The following is a 27,402-nucleotide window of genomic DNA, read 5'->3' on the forward strand; positions in this document are numbered from 1 at the left end:
CAAAAGGAACAAGATTTGATATGTCCTCCCAAGTTCCTGAGAGTATACCCAGAATATTTTCCAAATAATAAACAAAAACCATGTTAAATAATATATAGAGCATAGAGCATGAGGACCTTCCATTGCTGTTCCAGACCAAAACGTTTAATTGTTGAACAAGCATTGTGAAGGAACACAGTGAAATTTACATTGTTGAAAAATGAATGTAAACTAATCTTGCTCCTATGAAATGGCACAAAATACTGATAGAAATGTGTGTTTTAGCTCATTTCTTTGGAAAATGCAATATACCCAAACAGAAGGTTATTAAGTAAATGAAAGGATTTACTTCTTATTCAGGTTAGTTTATGGATATGTCCTGTTAGAGACTTTCTGTGGGAAGATGACAGGGCATAAATGATATTAACTGTTCTACTCAGTATAACATTAAAAAAAATAGATGGGGAACAGCTCAAAGTTTGTGTATTACAGTTGTTAACAATGATTAATTTGATGAAGCAGTTGGTAAAGAAATGTTCTTACTGTGATTAGTGCATCTGATAATGCTTCTGAGTGATAAAAACCTATATGTGTATGTAAAGCTAAATAATCAGTCTTGCTTGTAAGCAGTGTATGCAAACTGAAATTGTGTCATAAGTGAAAGTTTATCAAAGTTTTATTAAATACAAATAGTTATATAAGTGAAACTTGCACTGTCAAGTTACTGAATCCTTTCTTCTGTGAGATATAGAAGACAATTACTACACAACAACACGATCTCCTATTTAATTATGTTTTAATATTGGCTGGAGAACATAGCTCATTGTGCAGGCATGTTGCTTTCAAATTAGAAGAATCATAAATATGAGGTGTACTCTTTGTGTAAGTGAAAACAATTGTATGTGTACGTTGTTAATAATTATCAATCAGATCCTGAATTTTTTAATAGCGCAATTACATGTAACGTGCACCTATAATATGCTGTTGTCTAAGCTTTTAATCATGTTCTGGAAGAATTTGATTCTGATTATTTATTTATTCATTTATTTTTTTTTTTAATTTGTACATGGGGTGCATCTATAATATGCCATTATTTAAGCTTTTAATCATATTCTGAAAGAATTTGACTCCAACTATTTATACATTCATTTTTTGAAAATTTTGCACGAGGTGAATAAGCATTGTGACTGAGTGGAGTTCATCTGCAGCTTAGTATTAACTGTACACTGCTGCACCTTCTGTGCAAGCCAAAGATATCAGTAGGATGAACTAAATGAAGCTTCAGATATATAATTTCACTTTTAATGTTAAGGATCTATTAATCTGCTAATTGTTCTTGGTTCTCTTGAGAGGCATTGGAGAAAGTTCAGTTATCTCCATTGAACTATCTGTAGCTTTTACATATACCGTATTCCGAGTTTTTCTTTCACCTTTGGCTATGTGGGCTACAGTGTTAATTTAACAGACCCACATGGGGTCTTTTGGTAAGCCGTCGTTGATGTTGCTCCAATTGTCTTTAAAGGTTTATGTGATTTTAAGTGTGGCACTGATTAGCCTGGCACCTATTAAGTTTGCTATGTTGGTGATATGTGATTGTCATTTTATTGTGTACAAGTTGTCGATATTAATCTAATCTAACCACCACTTCAGACTGTTGCATACTGGGTAAGCAGGCAATGTCCTCTAGTTTTAGCCAAAGGAATGACAGTGGCCACGGGGCGAGTGGGCAGGTAGTAAAATGGAGACTTCGCGTCAGTGTGTGTGGTGGGCCACCACTTCAGACTGTTGCATACTGGGTAAGCGGGCAATGTCCTCTAGCTTTAGCCAAAGGAATGCACGGGGCGAGTGGGCAGGGAGTAAAATGGAGACTTCGCCTCAGTGTGTGTGGTGGGCCACCGACACGTTGTCTTTGAGAGTTGCTACGAGGGGTTTTCTTTTATATATATATTTTTTTGTTTTTTTGTCAATGTCCTTTGAAGAACTGCATAGTTGGAGATCATTAATTACTTCAATGAGCTTCCGGCCATCAGTGTTTGCAACAGAAGATGGCTAGGGACTAAGAATTTACCACTTTCGGTGATATGTTGTTATGCTTGTGTACATTTTCTTGAGAGGAAGAAATCATTTAATTCTTGGTAAGCTGTGGTTGATGTTGCTCTAATTGTCTTTAAATGTTTATGTGATTTTAAGTGTTGCACTGATTACCCTGGCACCTATTAAGTTTGCTATGTTGGTGATATGTGATTGTCATTTTATTGTGAGCAAGTTGTCGATATTTAAGAGACTTGCCTTTCATTGCAAGTGTTTCCTTAAATTGTGTGTTAGTAAATAATATGTGATTGTCATTTTACCTTGTACAAGTCTGTCGGTGTTAATAATATTCATGAAGAAGAGCAGTTTCAGTTCACTTATAAGCGTATCTGTTGAAGGGACTTTCCTTTGGTTACAAGTGTTTACTTACTGGGTGACAGTTATTGAACTGCATGAAATAAATTCATCATAACTTCTGAACGGTTTGCAATATGGCATTCAAACTGCATGGTTGGCTGTGGGGCATGATGGGAATTAGTATGCACATGCATGGTTTGGTTTAACGATGAAGCCCATGTTCATTTGGATAGGTTTGTCAGTAAGCAAAATTGGCATATTTGGGGGACTGAGAACCCGCATTTCATGATCGAGAAGTCTCTTCACCCTCAATGGGTGACTGTGTGGTGTTCAACGTCCAGTCACAGAATAATCGTTGCGATGTTCCTTGATGGCACGGTGACTACTGAATGGTATGTGAAGGTTCTGAAAGATGATTTCATCTCCATTATCCATAGTGACTCTGATTTTGCAAGATATGGTTCATGGAAGACGAGCTCGGCCCCATTGAAGCAAGAGAATGTTTGATGTCCTGGAGGAGCACTTACGGGAGCTCATTCTGGCTCTGGGGTACCCAGAGGCCACTGGCATGGGCCTTTATTGCCCACCATCTTCTCCAGATCTAAACATGTGCGACTCCTTTTTATGGGGCAACATTAAAGACAAGATGTACAACAAAAACCCCAAAACCCTTGCTGAGCAGAAAACAGGCATTCAGGAGGTCATCGACTGCATCGATGTTCCGACACTTCAGCAGTCCGTGTCGAATTTCACTGTTTGTCTGCATCACATCATTACCAATGATGGCGGGCATATCGAACATGTTATAACCTAAATCCAAATATCTGTAGTCATGTTTACATGTTGAATGAAGTGTGTGCACACCATAGTTTGTAACTAATTTATATTTTTTTCCTTATAGTTCAGCAATTGTCACCTTGTAAATTGTGTGTTACTATACAGTAATAGTTTGCAGCTCGTGGTCTCGCGGTAGCGCTCTCACTTCCCGAGCACGGGGTCCCAGGTTCAATTCCTGGTGGGGTCCGGGATTTTCACCTGCCTCAAGATGACTGGGTGTTGTTGTGTCATCTTCATCATCATCATCATCATTCATACCCATTATGGTCGGAGGAAGGCAATGGCAAACCACCTCCACTACGACCTTGGCTAGTACGGCGGTGCGGGTATCACGCTCTGTTACGGAGTATGGGACTTCATCATCATCACTATACAGTAATAGGGTGACACTGCTTGTGGTTATATTGCAGTGCATCTGGAATTGAAGGAGCTTAGTCCACCAAGCAAAATGTATGGGACAGGTGAAATACCCTCAGACTTCAAGAAGAATATAATAATTCCAATCCCAAAGAAAGCAGGCATTGACAGATGTGAAAATTACCGAACTATCAGTTTAATAAGTCACAGCTGCAAAATACTAACGCGAATTCTTTACAGACGAATGGAAAAACTGGTAGAAGCCGACCTCGGGGAAGATAAGTTTGGATTCCGTAGAAATATGGGAACACGTGAGGCACTTCTGACCCTATGACTTATCTTAGAAGCTAGATTAAGAAAAGGCAAACCTACATTTCTAGCATTTGTAGACTTGGAGAAAGCTTTTGACAATGTTGACTGGAATACTCTCTTTCAAATTCTGAAGGTGGCAGGGGTAAAATACAGGGAACGAAAGGCTATTTACAATTTGTACAGAAACCAGATGGCAGTTATAAGAGTCAAGGGACATGAAAGGAAGCAGTGGTTGGGAAGGGAGTGAGACAGGGTTGCAGCCTATCCCCGATGTTATTCAATCTGTATATTGAGCAAGCAGTAAAGGAAACAAAAGAAAAATTCAGAGTAGGTATTACAATCCATGAAGAAGAAATAAAAACTTTAAGGTTCGCCGATGACATTGTAATTCTCTCAGAGACAGCAAAGGACTTGGAAGAGCAGTTGAACGGAATGTACAGTGTCTTGAAGGGAGGATATAAGATGAACATCAACAAAAGCAAAACAAGGATAATGGAATGTACTTGAATTAAGTCGGGTGATGCTGAGGGAATTAGATTAGGAAATGAGTTTTGCTATTTGGCGAGCAAAATAACTGATGATGGTCGAAGTAGAGAGGAAGTAAATGTAGACTGGCAATGGCAAGGAAAGTGTTTCTGAAGAAGAGGAATTTGTTAACATCGAGTATAGATTTAAGTGTCAGGAAGTCGTTTCTGACAGTATTTGTATGGAGTGTAGCCATGTATGGAAGTGAAACATGGACGATAAATAGTTTGGACAAGAAGAGAATAGAAGCTTTTGAAATGTGGTGTTACAGAAGAATGCTGAAGATTTGATGGGTAGATCACATAACTAATGAGGAGGTATTGAATAGGATTGGGGAGAAGAGGAGTTTGTGGCACAACTTGACTAGAAGAAGGGATTGGTTGGTAGGACATGTTCTGAGGCATCAAGGGATCACCAATTTAGTATTGGAGGGCAGCATGGAGGGTAAAAATCATAAAGGGAGACCAAGAGATGAATACACTAAGCAGATTCAGAAGGATGTAGGCTGCAGTACGTACTGGGAGATGAAGAAGCTTACACAGGATAGAGTAGCATGGAGAGCTGCATCAAACCAGTCTCAGGACTGAAGACGACGACGACAACAACAACAACAACAACAACAACAACCCACCAAGTTTTTCTAATATGTCACTACACATTGGTGCGTATATTTATCATTTTACCACTAAACTGACTAATTGTTTGTGCTTCAGAGGGTTTCCAGATTAGTTTTATCTGGGGTCTCTGGTTTCTGAAGTTAAGTGGGGCAGATAGAGGCAGTAACTGCGGTATCTAACTGGAAATGATATCTGTTATAATATTATTCAGTGGTTGTTATTTGCGGTTCCTGTTTAGAAGCTTGAAGACGGGTCTGAACTGCACTGGAGCTAATGCTTGGCATATTTTACACCAGTTAAAGTGTCCCACTTCCTGCATTTAGTTGTTGGTCTCCATATGAGGTTATGCTTCACCATATACGAAGTTGACCAGGGTCACATTTCCAAGTAAGAAATGTGTGTAGTTTTAAGACTTGCAGAGCAGTATTTGGTGTGTGGCTTAGTAGCTCTAGTTGGTTGTTGGTTCTGGCCCCTCATTTGAGTGTCTTAATTAGAGATGATTTTAAGTAACCCAGAAGAGATAAACCCCAACCCTCTACTCAACTATTGCTCTTGGCACCAAGCAAAGATTACATACAAAATTGTATTCATATTAATAAATACAAAGTGGACTGTATTCGATACATGTCATCCACAAAAATACATCAATATTGAGATCACAATATATACTGATCTACAAAGTGGCTCTCTTTCCTCGAAACTGATTGAACCTGCTCATGAGAAGAAGTCCAATGGAAAAGAGCATTACAGCATGAGCTGTCTGTAGACATATAGTTCCATACGCCTCCAGAAATTTATCAAGTACTTATCGAATCCTTATGACATAAAATTGCTGCCAAGTATGGCATTTGTGGGCTGACTTGCTATTAAGCATGTGGTCGGAGTGTTTTTGTTCATTGGTGTAGGCCTCTATTTAACATAGGGATTCCTGTATTTACATTGCATTCAGACATACATCAACATTCATCTTAAAGTCTGAAGGACTGTGGCTGGTCTTGTAGACTCTACAGATTGTCTGGAATAATTGTGTGACAGCTGTTTTGCTCAACGATGTTAGAAATTCCAAAAGTCAGGTAACTGTGCTTACTGCCTTGTTTGAACACAAGTCTCTCAAAGCGCCATCAGCTTGTTACTTTTAATGCTGAATCCTTGATGTGTTCCTAATCACTACCCAGTTCTTCTTCTTGTCACATTCACACTTCGTAGTGGCACTTGATGTGCTGTTTTTACCAATCTGTACACATTTCTGTGCTTAGCAGTTTTTCCAGTCATTATATTGATATCTTTATTTTTAAATTCATTGAAAGTATTTTTGGCCTTCCTGTATGATGAATCTGTCCATACAGTGCCTATTATTTTTTCCATCTTTAAAGCATTTCCTAGGAGCTATTTTCCTTTCCTGTTGTTTAAAATTCAATTAGTAATTTAAGTGCTGGATTCCATTCCCATACAAATTGGAAGAATTTTTTTCTGTATAGCATTCTTGATTCATTAAACTCCTTTGGGGCTTATGATTTTCAGTGTATTACCCTTCCATTGTTCCTCTTTTCCACCTTGCCCCTCTGGATCTTCTTCTTCTTCTTCTTCTTCTTCTTCTTCTATCTCCCTCTGCTTCTGCTAGAGGATCAACTGCAAGTCATTTTCTAAATAGTGAATCTCTGCACCTCTACCTGTATTTTGGTTCAATTTTTTGGTGTTTGTGACTTCATAACTTGACTTACAAAGTTCTTCCAATATTCTAAGTCATACTTTGTTCAGCAGGCAGAAGTGCGGAACAACCACAAATACCTTCCAGAAGTCAAGGAATGCATCATCAACTTGGACATATTTTTCAGCAGGCTCCTGCATCTGTCCGATCAATAGAAAAAGGTATGGTTATTACTTGTGTTATCCATGTTGATTCATATAGATAATATTCACCCTCCAAAGGGGAAAAAAATATACTAGGATAAAATTTGTTCTACAGTAAACTGATGGAGAGGGCTTGACCTGTTATAATGAATCATGATATACAGCTTGAGAGATGGAATTCCATTACAGTGGTTCCTTTCCTTTTGTATAAGGTGTAAATATTTATTTTAACCCCTCTGACATTTCCCGTAGCAGTTGTTCCTTGAGTGGTTAAGCCATTTCCACACAAAAATGACGTATTGAAATCATATTTTGATATTAATGTCAGACAGAAGTACATTACCCAAAAAATTATCATTCTCATAATACACTGAAGAGCTAAAGAAACTGGTACATCTGCCTAATAACATGTAGGGCCCCCACAAGCACGCAGAAGTGCCGCAAGTGCAACAACATGATGTGGCATTGAGTCGACTAATGTCTGAAGTAGTGATGGAGGGAATTGACACTATGAATATTGCAGGGCTGTCCATAAATCCGTAAGAGTGTGAGGGGAGGAGATCTCTCCTGAACAGCACGTTGCAAGGCTTCTCAGGTATGCTCAATAATGTTAATGTCTGGGGTGTTTGGTGACCAGCAGAAGTGTTTAAACTCAGAAGAGTGTTTCTGGAGGCACTCTGTAGCAATTCTGGATGTATGGGGTGTCACATTGTCCTGCTGGAAGTGCCCAAGTCTGGCAGAATGCACAATGGGCATGAATGGATGGCAGTGATCAGATAGGATGATTACAGCTGAACTAAGTTAATCATTGGCTACTTCTACCGACCCCCAGACTCCGATGATATAGTTGCTGAACAGTTCAGAGAAAATTTGAGTCTCGTAACAAATAAATACCCCACTGATACGGTTATAGTTGGTGGGGACTTCAACCTTCCCTCGATATGTTGGCAAAAATACTTGTTCAAACCAGTGGTAGGCAGAAAACATCTTCCTAGATTGCCCTAAATGCTTTCTCCGAAAATTATTTCGAGCAGTTAGTCCACGAACCCACGCGAATTGTAAATGGTTGCGAAAACACACTTGACCTCTTAGCCACAAACAATCCAGAGCTGATAGAGAGCATCATGACTGATACAGGGATTAGTGATCACAAGGTCGTTGCAGCTAGGCTCAATACCTTTTCTTCCAAATCCACCAGAAACAAACGCAAAATAATTTTATTTAAAAAAGCGGATAAAGCGTCACTAAAAGCCTTCCTAAGAGACAATCTCCATTCCTTCCGAACTGACTATGCAAATGTAGATGAGATGTGGCTCAAATTCAAAGATATAGTAACAACAGCAATTGAGAGATTCATACCTCATAAACTGGTAAGAGATGGAACTGATCCCCCATGGTACACAAAACAGGTCCGAACGCTGTTGCAGAGGCAACGGAAAAAGCATGCGAAGTTCAGAAGAACGCGAAATCCCGAAGATTGGCTAAAATTTACAGACGCGCGAAATTTGGCATGGACTTCAATGCGAGATGCCTTTAATAGGTTCCACAATGAAACATTGTCTTGAAATTTCGTAGAAAATCCGAAGAAATTCTGGTCGTATGTAAAGTACACAAGCGGCAAGACACAGTCAATACCTTTGCTGCGCAGTGCCGATGGTACTGTTACCGGCTGTGCCGCTAAAGCAGAGTTATTGAACGCAGTTTTCCGAAATTCCTTCACCAGGGAAGACGAATGTAATATTCCAGAATTAGAAACACGAACAGCTGCTAGCATGAGTTTCTTAGAAGTAGATACCTTAGGGGTTGCGAAGCAACTCAAATCGCTTGATACAGGCAAGTCTTCAGGTCCAGATTGTATACTGATTAGGTTCCTCTCAGATTACGCTGATACAATAGCTCCCTACTTAGCAATCGTATACAACCACTCACTCACCGATAGATCTGTACCTACAGATTGGAAAATTGCGCAGGTCACACCAGTGTTTAAGAAGGGTAGTAGGGGTAATCCATCGAACTACAGACCTATATCATTGACGTCGGTTTGCAGTAGGGTTTTGAAGCATATACTGTATTCAAACATTATGAATCACCTCGAAGGGAACAATCTATTGATATGTAATCAGCATGGTTTCAGAAAACATCGTTCTTCTGCAACGCAGCTAGCTCTTTATTCACACGAAGTAATGGCCGCTATCGACAGGGGATCTCAAGTTGATTCTGTATTTCTAGATTTCCGGAAAGCTTTTGACACCGTTCCTCACAAGCGACTTCTAATCAAGCTGTGGTCCTATGGGGTATCGTCTCAGTTGTGCGACTGGATTCGTGATTTCGTGTCAGGAAGGTCACAGTTCGTAGTAATAGACGGCAAATCATCGAGTAAAACTGAAGTGATATCAGGTGTTCCCCAGGGAAGCGTCTTGGGACCTCTGCTGTTCCTGATCTATGTAAATGACCTGGGTGACAATCTGAGCAGTTCTCTTAGGTTGTTCGCAGATGATGCTGTAATTTACCGAAGACCAGTATCAGTTGCAAAGCGATTTAGAAAAGATTTCTGTATGGTGTGGCAGGTGGCAGTTGACACTAAATAACGAAAAGTGTGAGGTGATCCACATGAGTTCCAAAAGAAATCCGTTGGAATTCGATTACTCAATAAATAGTGCAATTCTCAAGGCTGTCAATTCAACTAGGTGCCTGGGTGTAAAAATTATGAACAACTTCAGTTGGAAAGACCACATAGATAATATTGTGGGGAAGGCGAGCCAAAGGTTGTGTTTCATTGGCAGGACACTTAGAAGATGCAACAAGTCCACTAAAGAGGCAGCTTACACTACACTCGTTCGTCCTTTGTTAGAATATTGCTGCGCGGTGTGGGATCCTTACCAGGTGGGATTGACGGAGGACATCGAAAGTGTGGCAGCTCATTTTGTATTATCACGTAATAGGGGAGAGAGTGTGGCAGATATGATACGCGAGTTGGGATGGAAGTCATTAAAGCAAAGACGTTTTTCGTCGCAGCGAGATCTATTTACGAAATTTCAGTCACCAACTTTCTCTTCCGAATGCGAAAATATTTTGTTGAGCTCAACCTACATAGGTAGAAATGATCATCAAAATAAAATAAGAAGAAATCAGAGCTCGAACAGAAAGGTTTAGATGTTTGTTTTTCCCGCGCGCAGTTCGGGAGTGGAATGGTAGAGAGATAGTATGATTGTGGTTCAATGAACCCTCTGCCAAGCATTTAAATGTGAATTGCAAAGTAGTCATGTAGATGTAGATGTACATACGTGTCACCTGTCTAAATGTATGAAGGGTCCCATATCACTCCAGCTGTACACACCCCACACCATTACAGAGCCTTCACCAGCTTGAACAGTCCCCTACTGATATCCAGGCTTCATGAGGATGTCTCCATTCCCATACACATACACATCCATCTGCTCGATACAATTTGAAACGAGACTCGTCTAACCAGGCAACATGTTTCCAGTCATCAACAGTCTAATGTCGGTGTTGACAGGCCCAGGCGAGTTGAAAAGCTTTGTGCCTTTGGTCATCAAGGGTAGACGGGTGGGCCTTTGGCCCCAGAAGCCCATATCAATGATGTTTCATTGAATGGTTCACATGCTGACACTTGTTGATGGCCCAGCATTGAAATCTGCAGCAATTTGCAGAAGTGTTGCATTTCTGTCACATTGAATGATTCTCTTCAGTTGTTGTTGGTCCCGTTTTTGCAGGATCTTTTTCCGGCTGTGGCGGTGTCAGAGATTTGATGTTCTTGTGAAATGATCGTACGCAAAATCCGTGCTTCATTACGACCTTGGAGATGATGTGTCCCATCGTTTGTGCGCTGACTATAACACCACATTCAGACTCACTTAAAATTTTGATAACCTGCCATTGTAGCAGCAGTAATTGATCTAAAAACTGCACCAGGCACTTGTTGTCTTATATAGGTGTTGCCAACCGCAGTGCAGTGTTCTGCCTGTTTATATAACTCTGTATGTGAATACAATGCCTATACCAGTGTCTTTAGCGCTTCGGTGTCTATATTTTCCTTCATGCAAGAACTAGAATGTGGCATATGGATCTGCTTTCCATGAGATGAGTATGACAAATAAACATTTATAAATCTAAAGTACAGATTTTAACACACATAATGATCTGTTATTATTCACAGAGCGGTATTCATTGTTAGAGGCTCCATCACAATTCATGGACAGTAGTGTGTGAAGGGAACCCACCTGTTGCCCGTGATGACCCCCCACCCCCCACCCCCTACCCTCCTGCCATCCCTTCTACATTGACACCCACCCACCTGTCCAGTCAGCTACTAATATTAAGAGATTGCAGGGCTTGAATTAATAGTTTGTTTTGGTCATTCATAATATTGGGACTAGAAGTTTGGAGTTACATGAATCCACTGTTACAGGTCTATTATTGACAGGCTTTGTATGAATACCCTTCCAGAAAAATGTGTATCTGCACCTTTTTCCATCTGTTTGGAATACCTTGTAGCTCAAGTAATCTGCAATAAATTACTTATAGGAAGTGAGCAAGTACTTCCACATAATATATATAGAGTCAAATGTAGGTCCAAACCTGTACTCTCTTGATTTCAATTCTACAAATAATTTCAGTGTCCATCTGACAGTTGGAAGAAGGAATTAGTGTGTCTCTTTTGGCAGTAAAATAATTCAATGTGATATAATTCAGAACTTTTGATTTTCTTTTTTATGTCCTTTATTTTGGTGACATTGTAATTGGTGAGTGTATTTGATGAGGAATGTTGATTTCCTCAATGTCTATCTGGAACGGTTGAAATACCTTGACTCGTGTCCCACTCAGCTTTACCTCTGATAGCAATTATTCCATAGACATTGTCGTATCAGAAATCTTTCCACAATCAACATGAGTAAAGGTGAAGTAACTCTTAATACTCTTTGCTTTGTGCACATTTTATGTCCTGCTGCTGACACTTGCTTTTTTACTTTCCTAATTCATGGTAAACATTTCCTTACATAGTTGCGCTTTGTGTACTGTACATACAGAAGAGAGAGCTGTTGCTGGAAAATTAATGCCAGAGGACTCAAAGTTGGCATTCATGCCATATGGCAGCTCTAGTCTTTAGTGAGGACTTACACTGTCACTGGATGCAAGCTACAATGAAGACCAAAGTGTAGAAAGGATGAGAGACTTAAAACTGTAGATCACTGACTGTAGCTGTCTGTAATGCAAGAGGATTTGAATGAAAAGAAATGGATGTGATTTGAGACTTTCTCGGCGTATTCCATTCGTGAAATCTTCTCGGGTGATCAGCCGAGTAAAGGCGTCGTCTTCTCGCAACGTTTCGAAGGGTTTCGTACCCATCATCTTCAAGCGAAGTGTCGAGATGCTGTGCTGCGCGGTCCTATAAAGGCTCCTGGACCAGTGACTGATTCCGGGCGCCGACCAATCAGGTACCTGCGGAATCGGCCGCCGCGCCAGTGGTGGAGGGTTCGCGGCGCGGACCGGGCGTCGAGTCCCTGCCGGTTCCTAATACGTCTGTGGCCGCTACCGTCTTCGTGCCGGAGCGTTCTCTTCTAATTTTAGTTATTGCGGGATTCCAAGCTGTACTAAGTTGGAAACCAGTGTCTCGATTGATCAGGTTGCTGTTCAACCGAATTTCTACAGCCTCTTTGAAAACTGAATCCCAAAATCCTTTAGCGTCACACAGCTTCTTCGTACCCTCAAAAAGGAAGGTGTGTCCTTCGTTAAGGCTATGTTCCGCTACCGCCGATTTTTCTGTCTGACCAAGGCGTACATTTCTAATGTGTTCCGAGCACCTCTGCGTGATGCAGCGCTGCGTTTGTCCGATATATTTCGTACCACATTCACATTCAATACTGTATACGCCCGGAGTCTGCAGTCCTAGGTGGTCTTTGACTGAGCCAAGTATGTCCTTAATTTTACTTGGGGCATGAAAAATTGTCTTGATGTTGTGTTTGTCCAGAATGCGGGCAATCTTGGCTGTTGGCGGTCCCGCGTATGGTAGAAATGCCAGGCATCTGGTCTCATCTTCTTCTTCTGGTGTGTCTACCTTCCTGCTCTTGTGTAGGGCACGCGAGATTTGCGTCTCATTATAACCGTTGCTGCGGAAGGTCTTCCTTAGGTGTTGTAACTCTGCAGGTAGGCTGTCATCATCACAGATAGACTTGGCCCTGTGCACAAGTGTGTTAAGCACTGAGTTGCGTTGTGCTGGGTGGTGGCAACTCTGTGCATGAAGGTATAAATCTGTATGTGTCTTCTTCCTATACACAGCGTGACCCAAGGTGCCATCAGGGTGCCTCTTGATTAGAATGTCAAGGAAGGGCAAGCTTCCGTTTTCTTCCACCTCCATGGTGAATTGTATGTTGCTGTGTATGCTGTTGAGATGTCGCAGGAAGTCTTGCAGGTTCTCTCTGCCATGTGGCCACACGACAAAAGTGTCATCCACATATCTGTAGAAGGCTTTAGGTTTCAATGGGGCGGTGTCCAGGGCTATGTCTTCAAAGTGCTCCATGTAAAGATTAGTGATGCCTGGAGCTAAGGGGGACCCCATGGCTACACCATCCACTTGTTCATAAAATTTGCCTCCACACTTGAAGTAGGTGTTTGTTAACACATGCCGGAACAGCTTAATTGTGTCCTCACTAAAGCGTGTTTCGAGCAGCGCTAGGGAGTCTTCCAGCAGTACTCGTGTGAAGAGTGAGGTGACGTCAAAGCTGACAAGAAGATCTTCTTTATCCAGGCGAAAGCCTTGTAGTACCTTCACAAACTCCGCCGAGTTCTTGACATGGTGCTCACAGTGACCCACGATCGGTTTGAGCAGTTGTGCTAGGTACTTGGCTAAACCATATGTCGGTGAGTTGATGGTGCTCACTATGGGTCGCAATGGAACTCCGTCTTTGTGGATCTTAGGGAGCCCATATAGCCGTGGTGGTGCCAGTGCTCTGGGGTACAGCTTCCTGATGACGTCCTTTTCCAGTCCAGAGTCATTGAGCAAGGCGATGGTCTTGCGAGTCACGGAAGCTGTCGTGTCCTTGTCCAGTTGCTTGTAGGCAGTATCTTGTAGCAGTGAGTTTATCTTCTGCCAATAATCTTCTTTCCTCAGTATCACCGTGGCATTGCCTTTGTCAGCAGCTAGAACGACAGTGTCCTCATCCTCACGTAGGGCCTTAAGAGCCTTCCATTCAGCAGACGTTATGTTGTTCTTGGGCATTTTTGCCTTCTCCAGGACCCTGCACGTCTCTCTCCTAACTTCCTCAGCTGCCTCCGTAGGGAGGCCGCGCACGGCTTGCTCGATGCTGCTGATAATGTCTCGCTTAGGTAGTGTCCTGGGTACTGGAGCAAAATTAAGTCCTCTCGACAGCACTGATATTGTGGTCTCGTCCAGTTCTTTGCCTGCCAGATTGATAACAGTCTTGGCATTGGTTGTGTGGTCGGCATGTTGCCGGGCTCCAGACAGTCTGGTGAACTTGCCACATTGTTTTTCCGTGGCTTTTCTCTTGTGGATCTCACTGCTTGCATATGTGTTTCCGTCGATCCACTCCCATGTGTGTGGTGGGAGATAGGATGCCAATCGAAGGTGTTGAGTAAGCAGCATCCTTACGTTCTTATCTAACTCCTGCCTGGTGACCCGTATGTGTTCGCGCACCAGGGCCGCACCGGCTCGTTGTAGTATGTGTCTGGATCTTGTCGTGTTCACAGGGTGTCGCAAGTTGGCAAATTTCGGCAACACTTCTGTGTGACGCTAAAGGATTTTGGGATTCAGTTTTCAAAGAGGCTGTAGAAATTCGGTTGAACAGCAACCTGATCAATCGAGACACTGGTTTCCAACTTAGTACAGCTTGGAATTCTGCAATAACTAAAATTAGAAGAGAACGCTCCGGCACGAAGACGGTAGCGGCCACAGACGTATTAGGAACCGGCAGGGACTCGACGCCCGGTCCGCACCGCAAACCCTCCACCACTGGCGCGGCGGCCGATTCCGCAGGTACCTGATTGGTCGGCGCCCGGAATCAGTCACTGGTCCAGGAGCCTTTATAGGACCGCGCAACACAGCATCTCGACACTTCGCTTGAAGATGATGGGTACGAAACCCTTCGAAACGTTGCGAGAAGACGACGCCTTTACTCGGCTGATCACCCGAGAAGATTTCACGGAAAAGAAATGGAACAAGAAAAATATTGTGAGACAGGAACATACCAGCTGCACTCATTGGAAAAATAGGGAAAAAGCAGTAGTAGATAAGGTGTACCAGTAGGAAGGATCAGTGCATTAATAATGACAGTGTCCTTTGACAATTTCTTTAATTCGTAAATACCTTATGCAGAAAAAGGTGTAGTTACTAGTGTGCATAAGACTGTGCACATAGTAGAGTAATTCTTCATGAATGGTAAGTTTTCGTCCAACTTAAGAGATATTGAAATCTAAAGGTGGCATGATATTGGCTCATGCAGCTTGTAAAGCAGCAAAACTGCCTAATAGGCAAGACTGTTACAGGTGAATGTACATAGAGTACTTATTACGTGAAGAAAGAATAAAACAACTCCGAGATTTAATAGTGGAGTAGTACCTACTGAAACTGAGTGCTTGTTGCTACTTAGAAAAGGTAACAATAGCTGCCCTAGGAAGAAGGAAGAAAATAAAACAAGAGTTCTGATGATCTGGAACAAGGAAATTAAAGACGCTGTAAAAAATAAACGAGTCACTTATGAACAAAATCAGCAACAAAATTCTGAAAATTTTAATAAATTTATGAAGCATTCCTTGAATAAATGCAACAGCTGACCACTTTTTATACAGTAGTATTTATGCCAAGACACATTCCTAGTTTTCACTCATCTCCAGTTGGCATAATACATTTATATCTTAGTCATTAGAATGCATTCTGAATATTGCAGCTGCACTCTGCAGAGTAATAGTTTGCTGTCCCTGTTGATATTTATCAATGCCTGTAAGCAGCTAAAGGTCTGGATTTCATTGTAATTTCATTAATAGTTCGCTTGTTTATCACCTTTACCAAACTGTATATTATGTTTAGTTAATAGTTAGATGCTCTTGCTTTTCTTTTGTAAGTTGTAGCTCTTTTTTGCCATTTATATTGTGAACAACAATTCCCCTTGGGTGACTGCAGTGATGCTGGAGGAGGATTTCCCATAAGGCTCTTCCACAGAAATGTAGGCTATGTTTAAAAAAGACAGGATGAATGCAGAACAAGAGGTGGAAATTTGTGCATTTCAGGCATAGATTGATGCTACAATAATTGAATTAGTGCTGCTGAGGGGAAAAGGGGTAAGGGGTGAAGAAAGTGAGATATGGTAAAAGGTAACAGTTGAGCTAAAGAGCAGGTATTTCCTGTTTCCTGCTGGAGGTTGAAGGATGGGACCTTCCTACAGCTTGAGAAGAATGTAGGACACAGCAGATCATTAATAAGAATTTGGGAGTCAGGTCAGAAACTAAGGTGAAAAGGAAGATCTTGCTGCTAGGTGACAGTAATGGGCTGGGTGTAGGTCAACAGCTGCAGGAAAGGCTAGGATCAGATTGCAAACATTGTAAAACTTAGTGTAGCCTTGGCCAGGTGAGTAGGGATATTGAGACACTGACTAAGGGTCTGCTTGAAGACAGCCAGGTACTGGTGGTTGCAGAGCAGGCAGAACCCAGCCAAAAATGGATAGTATAATATTGGGAAGTGCATAGATAAGATACAGCATGCAATGTGACACATACTTTGATCAGCCAGAACCTAATAGCCGATATTTCCACTTTTGGCACAGATAACAGCAGCAATGCATCATGGTATGGAAGCAATAAGACCTTGGTAGGTGGCTGGAGGGAATTGGCACCACAGCTGCACACACAATTCGCCTGTTGTTGTTGTTGTTGTTGTTGTTGTTGTTGTTGTGTTCTGCAGTCCAGAGACTGGTCTGATGCTGCTCTCCATACTGCTGTATCCTGTGCAAGCTTCTTCATCTCCGAGTAATTACTGCAACCTACATCCTTCTGAATCTGTTTGTGTATTCATCTCTTCATCTCCCTCTATGATTTTTACCCTCCGCACTTCCCCCCAACAATACTAAACTGATGATCCCTTGATGCCTCAGAATGTATCCTACCAACCGATCTCTTCTTCTAGTCAAGTTGTGCCACAAATTCTTCCCCTCCCCAGTTCTATTCAGTACGTGCTCATTAGTTCTAGTCAGGTTGTGCTACAAATTCCTCTCCTCCCCAATTCTATTCAGTACCTCCTCATTAGTTATGTGATCTACCCATGTAATCTTGAGCATTCTTCTGTATCACCACATTTTGAAAGCTTCTGTTCTCTTTTTGTCTAAACTATGTATCATCCATGTTTCACTTCCATTCATGGCTGCACTCAATACAAATACTTCCAGAAAAGTCTTTCTGACACTTAAATCTATTCTCAATGCTAACAAATTTCTCTTCTTGAGCAACAGTTTCCTTTCCATTGTCAGTTTACATTTTATATCCTCTCTACTTCGACCATCATCAGTTATTTTGCTCCCCAAATAGCAATACTCATCTACTACTTTAAGTGTCTCATCTCTTAATCGAATTCCCTCAGCATCACCCAATGTATTTCGACTACATTCCATTATCCTCATTTTGCTTTCATTGATGTTCATCTTGTATCCTCCTTTCAAGACACTGTCCATTCCGTACAACTGCTTTTCCAGGTCCCTTGCTGTCTATGACAGAATTACAGTGTCACTGACAAACCTCAAAGTTTGTATTTCTTCTCCATGGATTTTAATTCCTACTCCAAATATTTCTTTTGTTTCCTTTACTGCTTGCTGAATATATAGATTGAGTAACATCGAAGATAGGCTACAACCATGTCTGCCTGCCTTCTCAACCACTGCTTCCCTTTCATGCCCCTCGACTCTTATAACTGCCATATGGTTTCTGTATAGATTGTAAATAGCCTTTTGCTCCCTTTATTTTATACCTGCCACCTTCAGAATTTGAAAGAGAGTATTCCAGTCAACATCGTCAAAAGCTTTCTCTAAGTCTACAAATGCCAGAAATGTTAGGTTTGCCTTTCCTTAATCTATCTTCTAAGATAAGTTGTAGGGTCAGTATTGCCTCACGTGTTCCAACATTTCTATGGAATCCAAACTGATTTTCCCCGAAGGTCAGCGTCTACCAGTTTTCCATTCATCTGTAAAGAATTCGTGTTAGTATTTTGCAAAGGTGACTTATTAAACTGACAGTACAGAAATTTTCACACCTGTCAACACTTGACTAAATTTTACAATCATAGACAAAAACTGTAGGGCTGTTATCTGAATTAGAAAATGCAACAATGAAAAAAAAGGGATTAAAAATGGCGGTAACAATTTCACAGCTATTTTTTACCTGTTTCTTTCATTTCCATTGCTCTCTTCCTCCACACGAAGCTGGTCAAATCTGCCCTTGAATATGATTTAGTGGTGTATATCCATAGAAAATTTTTTTCAATAAGTTGGACAAAAATGATCATGTATGGACAGTCCTCCTGTGTGAATGATATATTGACTACACGTATGTACAGATGAAGACTTTTTACCAACTTGGAAGCACACATGCAAGTGAATGCTTTGGCTTGTATCTGCACCATATGAAGATGAGAAACTAGTGCAGCTCTGCGTAGCACATGGCCATAGCATCAAGTGAGGTGCATCATAGCTTGTCATGACCAAATGTCAAAATGTATCACTTATTTGCTTGAAAATGGAAAGAGATATGATTCTCCTTGCAGTGTTAAAACCAATTTCGATATGTAAGCAATATTTTGCATCCAGCAGTATATGGCTTACCAAGTGTAAACTGCACAGTGACTACATTCTTCACTACTAACTTTTCAGAATACTCCCAGAGTTGTACTCATTACATTGTAGCACAGTAACTGTAGGCAATAGCAGAAAGAAAACCAGTTCTTTCTCAGCCTGTGATAGGGGACTATAAGCTTTGAAAAAAAAAAAAAACTAAGCAGGCAGATCGATTAGCTTTACTTCATTCTGGATTTAGCTTTGCTTCATTTTCATAAAACAATTTTTTTTATTATATATATATATATAATCTCTGAGGATTCGAAATTTGTATTATATCACACAGCTGTGTGGGATAACCAGCATACAATGTTGCATCGGGCCATATGATATACATATGTATTGGTTTTGTATCACTGTCATCCCAGTGTGAACCAGTTGAGTTACTTCCACTGTGCTTCTGTAGACTTCACCAATGCAGGTTGCTTCTGTGTCATATTGCGAGTCACATCATGTATTGCAAGCCACATCAAATATTACTTACACACATCAAAAAAAGGTTTGCATCACCTTGGTTCCGAGAGTTCTGGAATCTGGACAGAAAATTGGAATAGAGATCAATATAAACATCATTTCCGCCCTTTTTATTGCTCATGAAAACCACGCATTGCACATTGTACCACCATACAGCGAGACCTTCAGAGGTGGTGGTCCAAACTGCTGTGCACACCGGCACCTTTAATACCCAGTAGTATGTCCTCTTGCATTGATACACGCCTGTGTTTGTCATAGCATACTATCCACAAGTTCATCGAGGCACTGTTGGTCCAGATTGTCCCATCGCTCAACGGCAATTTGGCGGAGATCCCTCAGAGGGGTTGGTGAGTCAAGTCATTCATAAACAGCCCTTTTCAATCTACCCAGGCATTTTGATAGGGTTCATGTCTTGAGAACATGCTGGCCACTCTAGTCGAGTGCTGTCATTATCCAGAAGGAAGTCATTCACAAGACGTGCACGATGGAGGCGTGAATTGTCCTCCATGAAGGCGAATGCCTCACCGATATGCTGCCGATATGGCTGCACTATCGGTCGGAGGATGGCATTCACGTATCGTACAGCCATTACAGCGCCTTCCATGATCGCCAGCGGCGTACGTCGGCCCCATATAATGCCACCCCAAAATAGTTACACTTGCTGGATAGTGTGTCTAAGGCATTCAGCCTGACTGGGTTGCCTCCAAACATATCTCCGACGATTGTCTGGTTGAAGGCATATGCGATGCTCATTGGTGAAGAGAATGTAATGCCAATCCTGAGCCGTCCATTTGGCATGTTGTTGGGCCCATCTGTACTGTGTGTTGTGGTTGCAAAGATGGACATCGCCATGGCCGTCTCGGGAATGAAGTTGCATCTCATGCAGCCTATTGCACACAGTTTGAGTCATAACAAAACATCCTGTGGCTACAGGAAAAGCATTATTCAACATGGTGGCATTGCTGTCAGGGTTCCTCCAAGCCATAATCTGTAGGTAGCGGTCATCCACTACAGTAGTAGCCCTTGGGCGGCCTGAGCAAGGTGTGTCATTGACAGTACCTGTCTCTTTGTTATCTCCTCCACGTCCAAACAACATTGCTTTGGTTCCCTCCAAGATGCCTTCCCTTGTTGAGAGCCCTTCCTGGCACAAAGTAACAATGCAAATGTGATCGAAGCGCGGTATTGACTGTCTAGGCATGTTTGAACTACAGACAACATGAGCCATGTACCTCCTTCCTGGTGGAATGACTGGAACTGATCAGCTGTCGGACCCTGTCAGTCTAACAGGTGTTGCTCATGCATGGTTGTTTACATCTTTGGGCAGGTTTAGTGACATCTCTGAACAGTCAAAGGGACTGTGTCTGTGATACAATATCTACAACCAACATCTATCTTCAGGAATTCTGGGAACTGGGGTGATGCAAAACTTTTTTTTGTATCAGTGGGAACCACAATTCTTTTAGAGGATATGAGATATCTGTTGTTGAGAATTTGATAAACTGCTTCTAGAAAGAAGTGAGCTAACAGATTATTGTATGGAAACTGAGCAATGTGAATCCCTCCCCCATCTCCCTGTCTTCAACCTCCTCCCTCTCCTCATGTCTTTCACTCATTCTCTCCTTCCAATCTCACTGCCATTTTGCCTTCCACAACCCCCTCATTTCTCCACAAAAAAGGGTATCTGTATAAAAAGCTTCGTAAACTTCATTTCTAGCTTTGTCTTTAAATTGTCTAGTTTTGTTAATTTTGTTGACATACTTTATTTGTTACTGCTTTTTTATTTGTGATTCTATTAAAATATTTTCAGCTTATACATTACTATTAATAGTTTAGCTGATTGACGACAATCAGTTGCCAAAACATTAGTACTTGTAATCTACTACAGACACTCTCATATCTCAAAACTTAAAAATGAAAATTATAAACAACTGTAAATTGGTAAGTTAATGCTGTGTGCTCAACTGAGAGTAGAGCCCATCAACATTACTTGTAGAGCATTTCCTTTAGTAACAGTGTTACCACAGTTCCACGAGTGCAGTTTCAGCAAGATATGCAGTATAGATTTTGTGAAGTTCAGCACTAGTTGGAGAGTCATGTCCCGACAGCTTACTTGGTGAGGCCACTGCCTCCTCAGTCCTGGTCTGGTATGCAGTTTTAATCTTCCAGGAAGTTTTGGATTATGCACACTCCATTGCAGTGTACATCTGACATTGATTCTCATGTTGGATGTATGATACTACAGTAGTCTTATAGAACTCCTAGACTTTTCCAGAAAGTTCATGTTTTGTTACTTTAAAATTATAATTACATAATAGCTGTATGTAATGCTGGCTGATAGCTTATAGTTACTACAGTAATATGGAATTAATAAAATTGCTAATCCATATGTGGCTCAGGCTGGTAGTTTGCTACACACTCAATTGTCTTTATTCAACAGTATAAGGAACAGGGTAGATTGCTACTCACCATAAAGATGACCCACTGAGTTGCAAACAGGCACAATGAAAAGACTGTTACACATGTAGTCGTCGGGAGGGGGGGGGGGGGGTCGAAAAAGGAGGAGATCAGAAAAGGAAAGGAGGAAATGAAGAGGAGAGAAAAATTAGGGAGCAGAAAAGGAGGGAAGCAGGGAAGGGGAAAGGACAGACAGGTACACTTGCAGATGGTGGTGCACAGAGAGGATGAGGGAATGTGAGAGGGGAAGAGGTGGTAGGATGAGGGGGAGGAAACTTTTGGATAGAGGGTGTGGGGGCAGAGGATTACCATAAGTTGAGGCCGGGATAATTCTGGGAGTGGAGAATGTACAACAAGGATAACTCCCATCTGCACAGTTAGAGGTAGTAACAAAGGAAAATAACACAGGGTTGTGGGATGGAAGAAAAATTGCTAGGCACAATCAAACAATGGAAACGCCAGATTGTAATAACAGCAATATAATAGTTGCTATTTACCATTCACCTATCTGTTTTCTTTACTGACCTCTGGTCTCGGAACGAGAGATAAACTGCTACTTGAGGAAAAGGGTGATTACACCCTAGCTCCTCCATCAATGTTGCAGAAGGGCGGCACGCGCCAACCGAGGCAGAGCGTGCCTTCCGCCGGCGGTTGCTGGCTGCTCTGTTATCGCTGGTGGTGGAGCGTGCAGCACCGTCAGTGGTACGAGATGCGGCACGCTTGCGGGCGGCACAGCTGGCATGTTGGCTGCTCGCACCCGGCCAGGCAGCTCGTGATCGTTCGCATGTCGTGCGGCTGCTGCTTTGCCAGGAGCCGATGCGCACCCGTGAGGTGAGTGGGGCGACATGACACAGCTTGTATCTTGCTGCAGGATGAAGCTACTTGTTGGGTCATGCACCATGTTAGGCATCACATCTGTGAATAACATTTGCATTCGATGTGTTTAATATTTTCACTTCTATCACTTTCCAGTAGTTTTTCCTTCCATAATGTGAATCACTTAATAGTTTAAGAGGAAAAAAAAGTTGATTCCTTCATATTTTTTCCCATTATATCTTCTCTAATCATATTTTATTACCATTGCTTGGTTTCTCTTTGATTGTATGCAATTCAAATAGATATAAACCCACTGTCTCAACTGTCGACCGTCTCTCTGTGATAACAGCACACAGCTTAATGTACAAGTTACAAATACAAGTATATCAGCTGTGGGTGACTTGTGTGTCAAAATGAGTGTGAGGAAACAAATTACATTTCTCAAGAAAGATATACACATTTGTTACAATACATTATATGCTTACACAAAATTTCATGGCAGTAGCAAACATTTAGTGAAACAGCACCTCTGCAGTACATATCTTCATCATAATGTCAGAACAGATTCATGATTAGGTACTACAAAATTAACAAGGTGTCTTCATACTTAGGCTAATTTTCCCCAAATAAAATAATGGATTGTTTGTTCATTAGAAATAAAGAGAGAGAAGTGTTTATTGCTAGACTCATTATTCATTAAATTGGTTAATACCTCTCCATACATTTACTACTTTCAGTAACATTCCTTCATGTATCATTGTACATGCAAATTAATATTTCACAACTTAATAGTGATTTCCACGAACTATTGAAACATAGTCTCAAAATCTCCATGTGTTTGTTATATACATATTGTACCAACAAACTGAAATAAGCTTAAGGAAGACTAAACCTAGACATGTCAACTTAGTACTAAAGTAATACAATATATGAAACCAAAAGGCAACAAAATCTGAAACATGACCTCACAATACATCCTGTAAGAGACTGTTGATTATATTCCTTATTGTTCTGGTATTACTGACATCTCAGTTCCTTTCTCAAATTCTCCATTAATATTAATGTTTTTGTCTGTTAGGACTTGTTTTTACTTTAGTTTTAGATTGTACTTAGTTCTGGACAGCAACATTATATCTCATCATCATTAATTACGCAGCTTATCTATGAACAATGAAATGTACGTGTATATCGCAAAGTGTGTTAGTTGTTCAGTAGGTGAGTCTTGGCTTAACATTGCGCCAGGTGCACAAATCCTCCACTATGACTCTGCCAATATAATATTCCATAATGAAGTAACCACTTACTGCTTTTGTCTTTGGTTAAATTGTTGTCTTGCATAGTGTGAATTATTTTATCTAATACAGGATCAGTCACCTGTTGATTCATAATTATGTGTACAAATTTTTGTTAGCCTTTTGCGTGGCTCCCACTTTTAGGCAATCAGTTCAAAACTTGGTTGAAGGCCTCCCAACTCAAGTCAATCCTCTATCCCCACGGGCTGTGTAGATAAGGTGTCTGATATGATATTATTTGATCTTTTTGAATATTTAATTTCAAAATCAAATTCTTTCAGAAACAGTGCCCACTCCATTATATGGTGGTAAAGCAGTTTGCTATTCACAAGAAAGTTAATGCTTGGTGACCTGTACTACAGGTTTTTCTGCCTTTCAGGATGTATTTAAACCATTTGAAACCTCAAAAAACAATGAAAGCTTCTTTCTCTGTTACTGCATAATTTAATCTAATATTTGTTTATTATGCAACTACAAATGTAATGCTGTGGTGATTACCCTTTCCACTACCTTTTTCTCCCTGGAAGAGCTCACATTCAAAGCCATAATCTGAGGCATGTATTGTGATTTTAAATAAATTGTCCAGCGTGGGATGATAAGGCAAGTACCAGATCATCTTTAATCTTGTCAAAAACATTATTTTTGTTTCAGTAGGAACATAGTAACAAGATTGCGAATATGATTTCTGTGTAAATTTTTTAGTAAATCCTGTCACTCCTAAAAAGTTTACAAGTTGTTTTCTATTTTGGGGACAAGGGCATTTAACAATGGCTTGTATTCTATGTGTATAAGGTTGGGTTTCATGGGCACTTACAATATATCCCAGAACTGTAAACTCTCTACAACCAAATGAAGACTTAGACACCTTTAGGTGTAATACCCTATTGTTTGAATTTATCTTATGTTTCCTTCAGTAGGAAAATGTGTTCAGACCATGTCTTGGAAGTAATAAGGTAATCAACTACTTTTTGTAACAATTGTAATATTGATAAGAAAATGTCAATTGATAAGATCACTACTGGAACAAGGAAGCTGCATAGATTGGGATAGAGTGATACATGCCAGTTACCTGTGTTCAAGTCTGTACTGCTGATGTACTTTGCATCACTTACAGTGATGAGTATGTCTTCCATAGGAATCTAATTTAATATTTTGGCATCCAAAAATAATCGTGGTCCTCCACTCAGTTTTTTAACTACTAACAGAGCATTATTGTATGCACTTTGCAATCTTTCAGTGACTACTTCTTGCAACATTTTCTCAGTTTCAACAGTGGCAGCTTTTTTTAATCTTGAGTTTACTCTAATATCTGCCTAAACATCCAGGCTGGTCAGAAGTTCTTTATGTTGTTTCAGTAAATTATGTTAATCCTCCTGTCTTTTTGTATAATCGATCACACTCTTTTTGACTTGTTAGTGATAAGGTCAGTATGTACCTTTCTTCTAGCTAGATCTGTTAGATGTTCATCATATGGTTTATCTTTCTCTTTCAAGAGACTAGTAGCTGATGCAACTGAACCTGCTCATCCACTTTAACAATGTCTATCTCATTGTTCACTGTAGTAACAATGGTATGTTCATTTGAGAAAGTACTAGAAAACAGTGAGCAAAATTTACAGTCACTGACGTGAAAGATAGTAAAATTCCCTCCGTGACTGCTTTTTATTTTCATCCAGCTATGTCATTTATTCCAATAACCGGAGCTGTGCAATTGCACTTATTGCTCTCTTTGTGTGGCCCCTCCTGTGAGACCTACCCCATTTTCTGTGTTTTTAATAATAGCAATTCCTATGGGATTGCCATACCCATCTACAAAAGCAGCTTCCCTATATTTCTTCTGAATTAATATTATTGATTTTACTGTTGTTGTCACCATCATTCTCATAGTGTCAACATTTTACATGATATAATCGACATGAATGTTTTCCGTTTCTTGTATTCATTGTCCCGAGATTTATGCAAAATATCTAATTGCACCAAATAATTTAGCATGGAAACGGGTTTAGACTATTCTTTCCCAATCATTTTCTCGCCAACTTATGAAGGCATCCAGCTAATCAAAACTTAGATCAGATGTTCTTCACTAACTAATCAATATTTTCATCACATGTACTTCACCAACAGGTTCATTTAAAAATTGAGTAATTGAAGGTGCCTTTCAAAATATTTTCTGTGCTTGGCCTAGCTCTTATTATTTTAAAATGAATCAAATGTTAAAAGTGGTAGTTTAGTTTCTGCTCCTTGCCGTCTGACCAATGCAGCTCTTTAAATTGTTTGCTAATGCCCCCCGATCTGTGAAATTCTTTTGCAAGTAACAAACCCCCATCGACTGTTCTCCATCTAGATGCCCAGTTAAAAACTTTATTCTCTTTGTGTCATCCCATGAGACCAGCAAACAATATTCAAATGTTAAAAAAAATGATATCAGCTGAACAACACCCTTTGGCTTGAAATCCGAAAACAGTTTGCTAAATGCCACCTTCCACCTGAAATTCCTTCCACTGATCTTTGGCATCTTATGAATTTCTTCAGGCTGGCTAGTGAAGTTCCCATCTATAAGTGTTTTTAGTATTGAGTTACGTCTTTCTTTCCCTGTGGCTAATTTCATCAATCTTTGGCTACTTGGAGCATGAAGAGTGCTCGCTTTTTATTTTGTAGAAGCTACTCAAACTGTCATTTCTGAAAGGGTTTTACTCATTTCTAGTAATTTCGCTTTCACTTTCTTTACTTGGCTCAATAATTATGTATCCTGTGGGACTCCCTCTAAAGCATACTGTGAAAGGGTTCTATTTTTCTGTCTTTTTAAATTATGTTACCATTGTATTGTCTACTACAACTTGAAGTTTAAGGGATTCAAGCTCTTTTCATCTGATTCCGATTTCGTCTTTTAAAACTGAAAAGCACTCATCCTGTTTTTTATTTAAGTATTTCTTCATTTCCTCAATAGATTCAGTATATTCTCTCCCATTGATGTCTACATTATTATGTATTTATTGTCTGACATTTTCATTATTATCGGCAATTTCTGCGGAAAAATGAATTTTTTAATTAGTTAAATCTTGCATTATTTATTTGATATCTCCATATAACTGATTTTTTTCCTCCCAAGATTCATAATTGTGTGTCGTGAGCATTATACCTAGTCCTCTTATTTGTTCGGTTAACATCTAATTTGGTATTGTTTATCTTGGTTTCGAGGTCTTGAGTGCTGGCATCAAACCCCTTCATCAGAATCTCTCTGCCGTTATGACCTCCAGCTTTTTTCAGTATTGGATGCACAACTATTACATGCCTTGCTGCATAAGGGGATGTCTTTCCACTGGTCGCAGGTGTGTAAAACAGCATTTTCCAAAGTGAAGTCTGTGTTACAATCTGCACCTTGCCTCATAACCTACCAGCAGGATCAACATTTAGTGTTAGCAACAGATGCGTTCCAGCATGGTCTGGGGGCGGTGTTAGCTCATAAATATTCTGATGGCTTCAAGCACCCTCTTCCATATGCATCGAAGACCCTTAATTTGGGTCATACTAGATATTCACAAATAGAGAAAGAAGCTCTCATCATTGTCTATGCCTTAAAGATGTTTCATGTTTTCCTGTAAGGTGTAAAATTCCATCTCATCATGAATCGCAAGCCATTAGTTTCGCTATG

General features: G+C 40.5%; 1 protein-coding gene across 1 annotated transcript in view; it reads left to right on the forward strand.

Annotated features, from left to right (window-relative positions):
• Positions 1–27,402, forward strand: part of LOC124619972 (lysosomal-trafficking regulator) — a 594,456-nt gene that overhangs the window by 418,689 nt on the left and 148,365 nt on the right. Inside the window, exons 38-39 of the mRNA XM_047146635.1 lie at positions 6,777–6,884; positions 22,248–22,474. Of these exons, the coding sequence (XP_047002591.1) occupies positions 6,777–6,884; positions 22,248–22,474 (335 nt within the window). The remainder of the gene's footprint in view (positions 1–6,776; positions 6,885–22,247; positions 22,475–27,402) is intronic.

This window comes from Schistocerca americana, chromosome 6, assembly GCF_021461395.2.
Source record: "Schistocerca americana isolate TAMUIC-IGC-003095 chromosome 6, iqSchAmer2.1, whole genome shotgun sequence".
Lineage (NCBI taxonomy): Eukaryota > Metazoa > Arthropoda > Insecta > Orthoptera > Acrididae > Schistocerca > Schistocerca americana.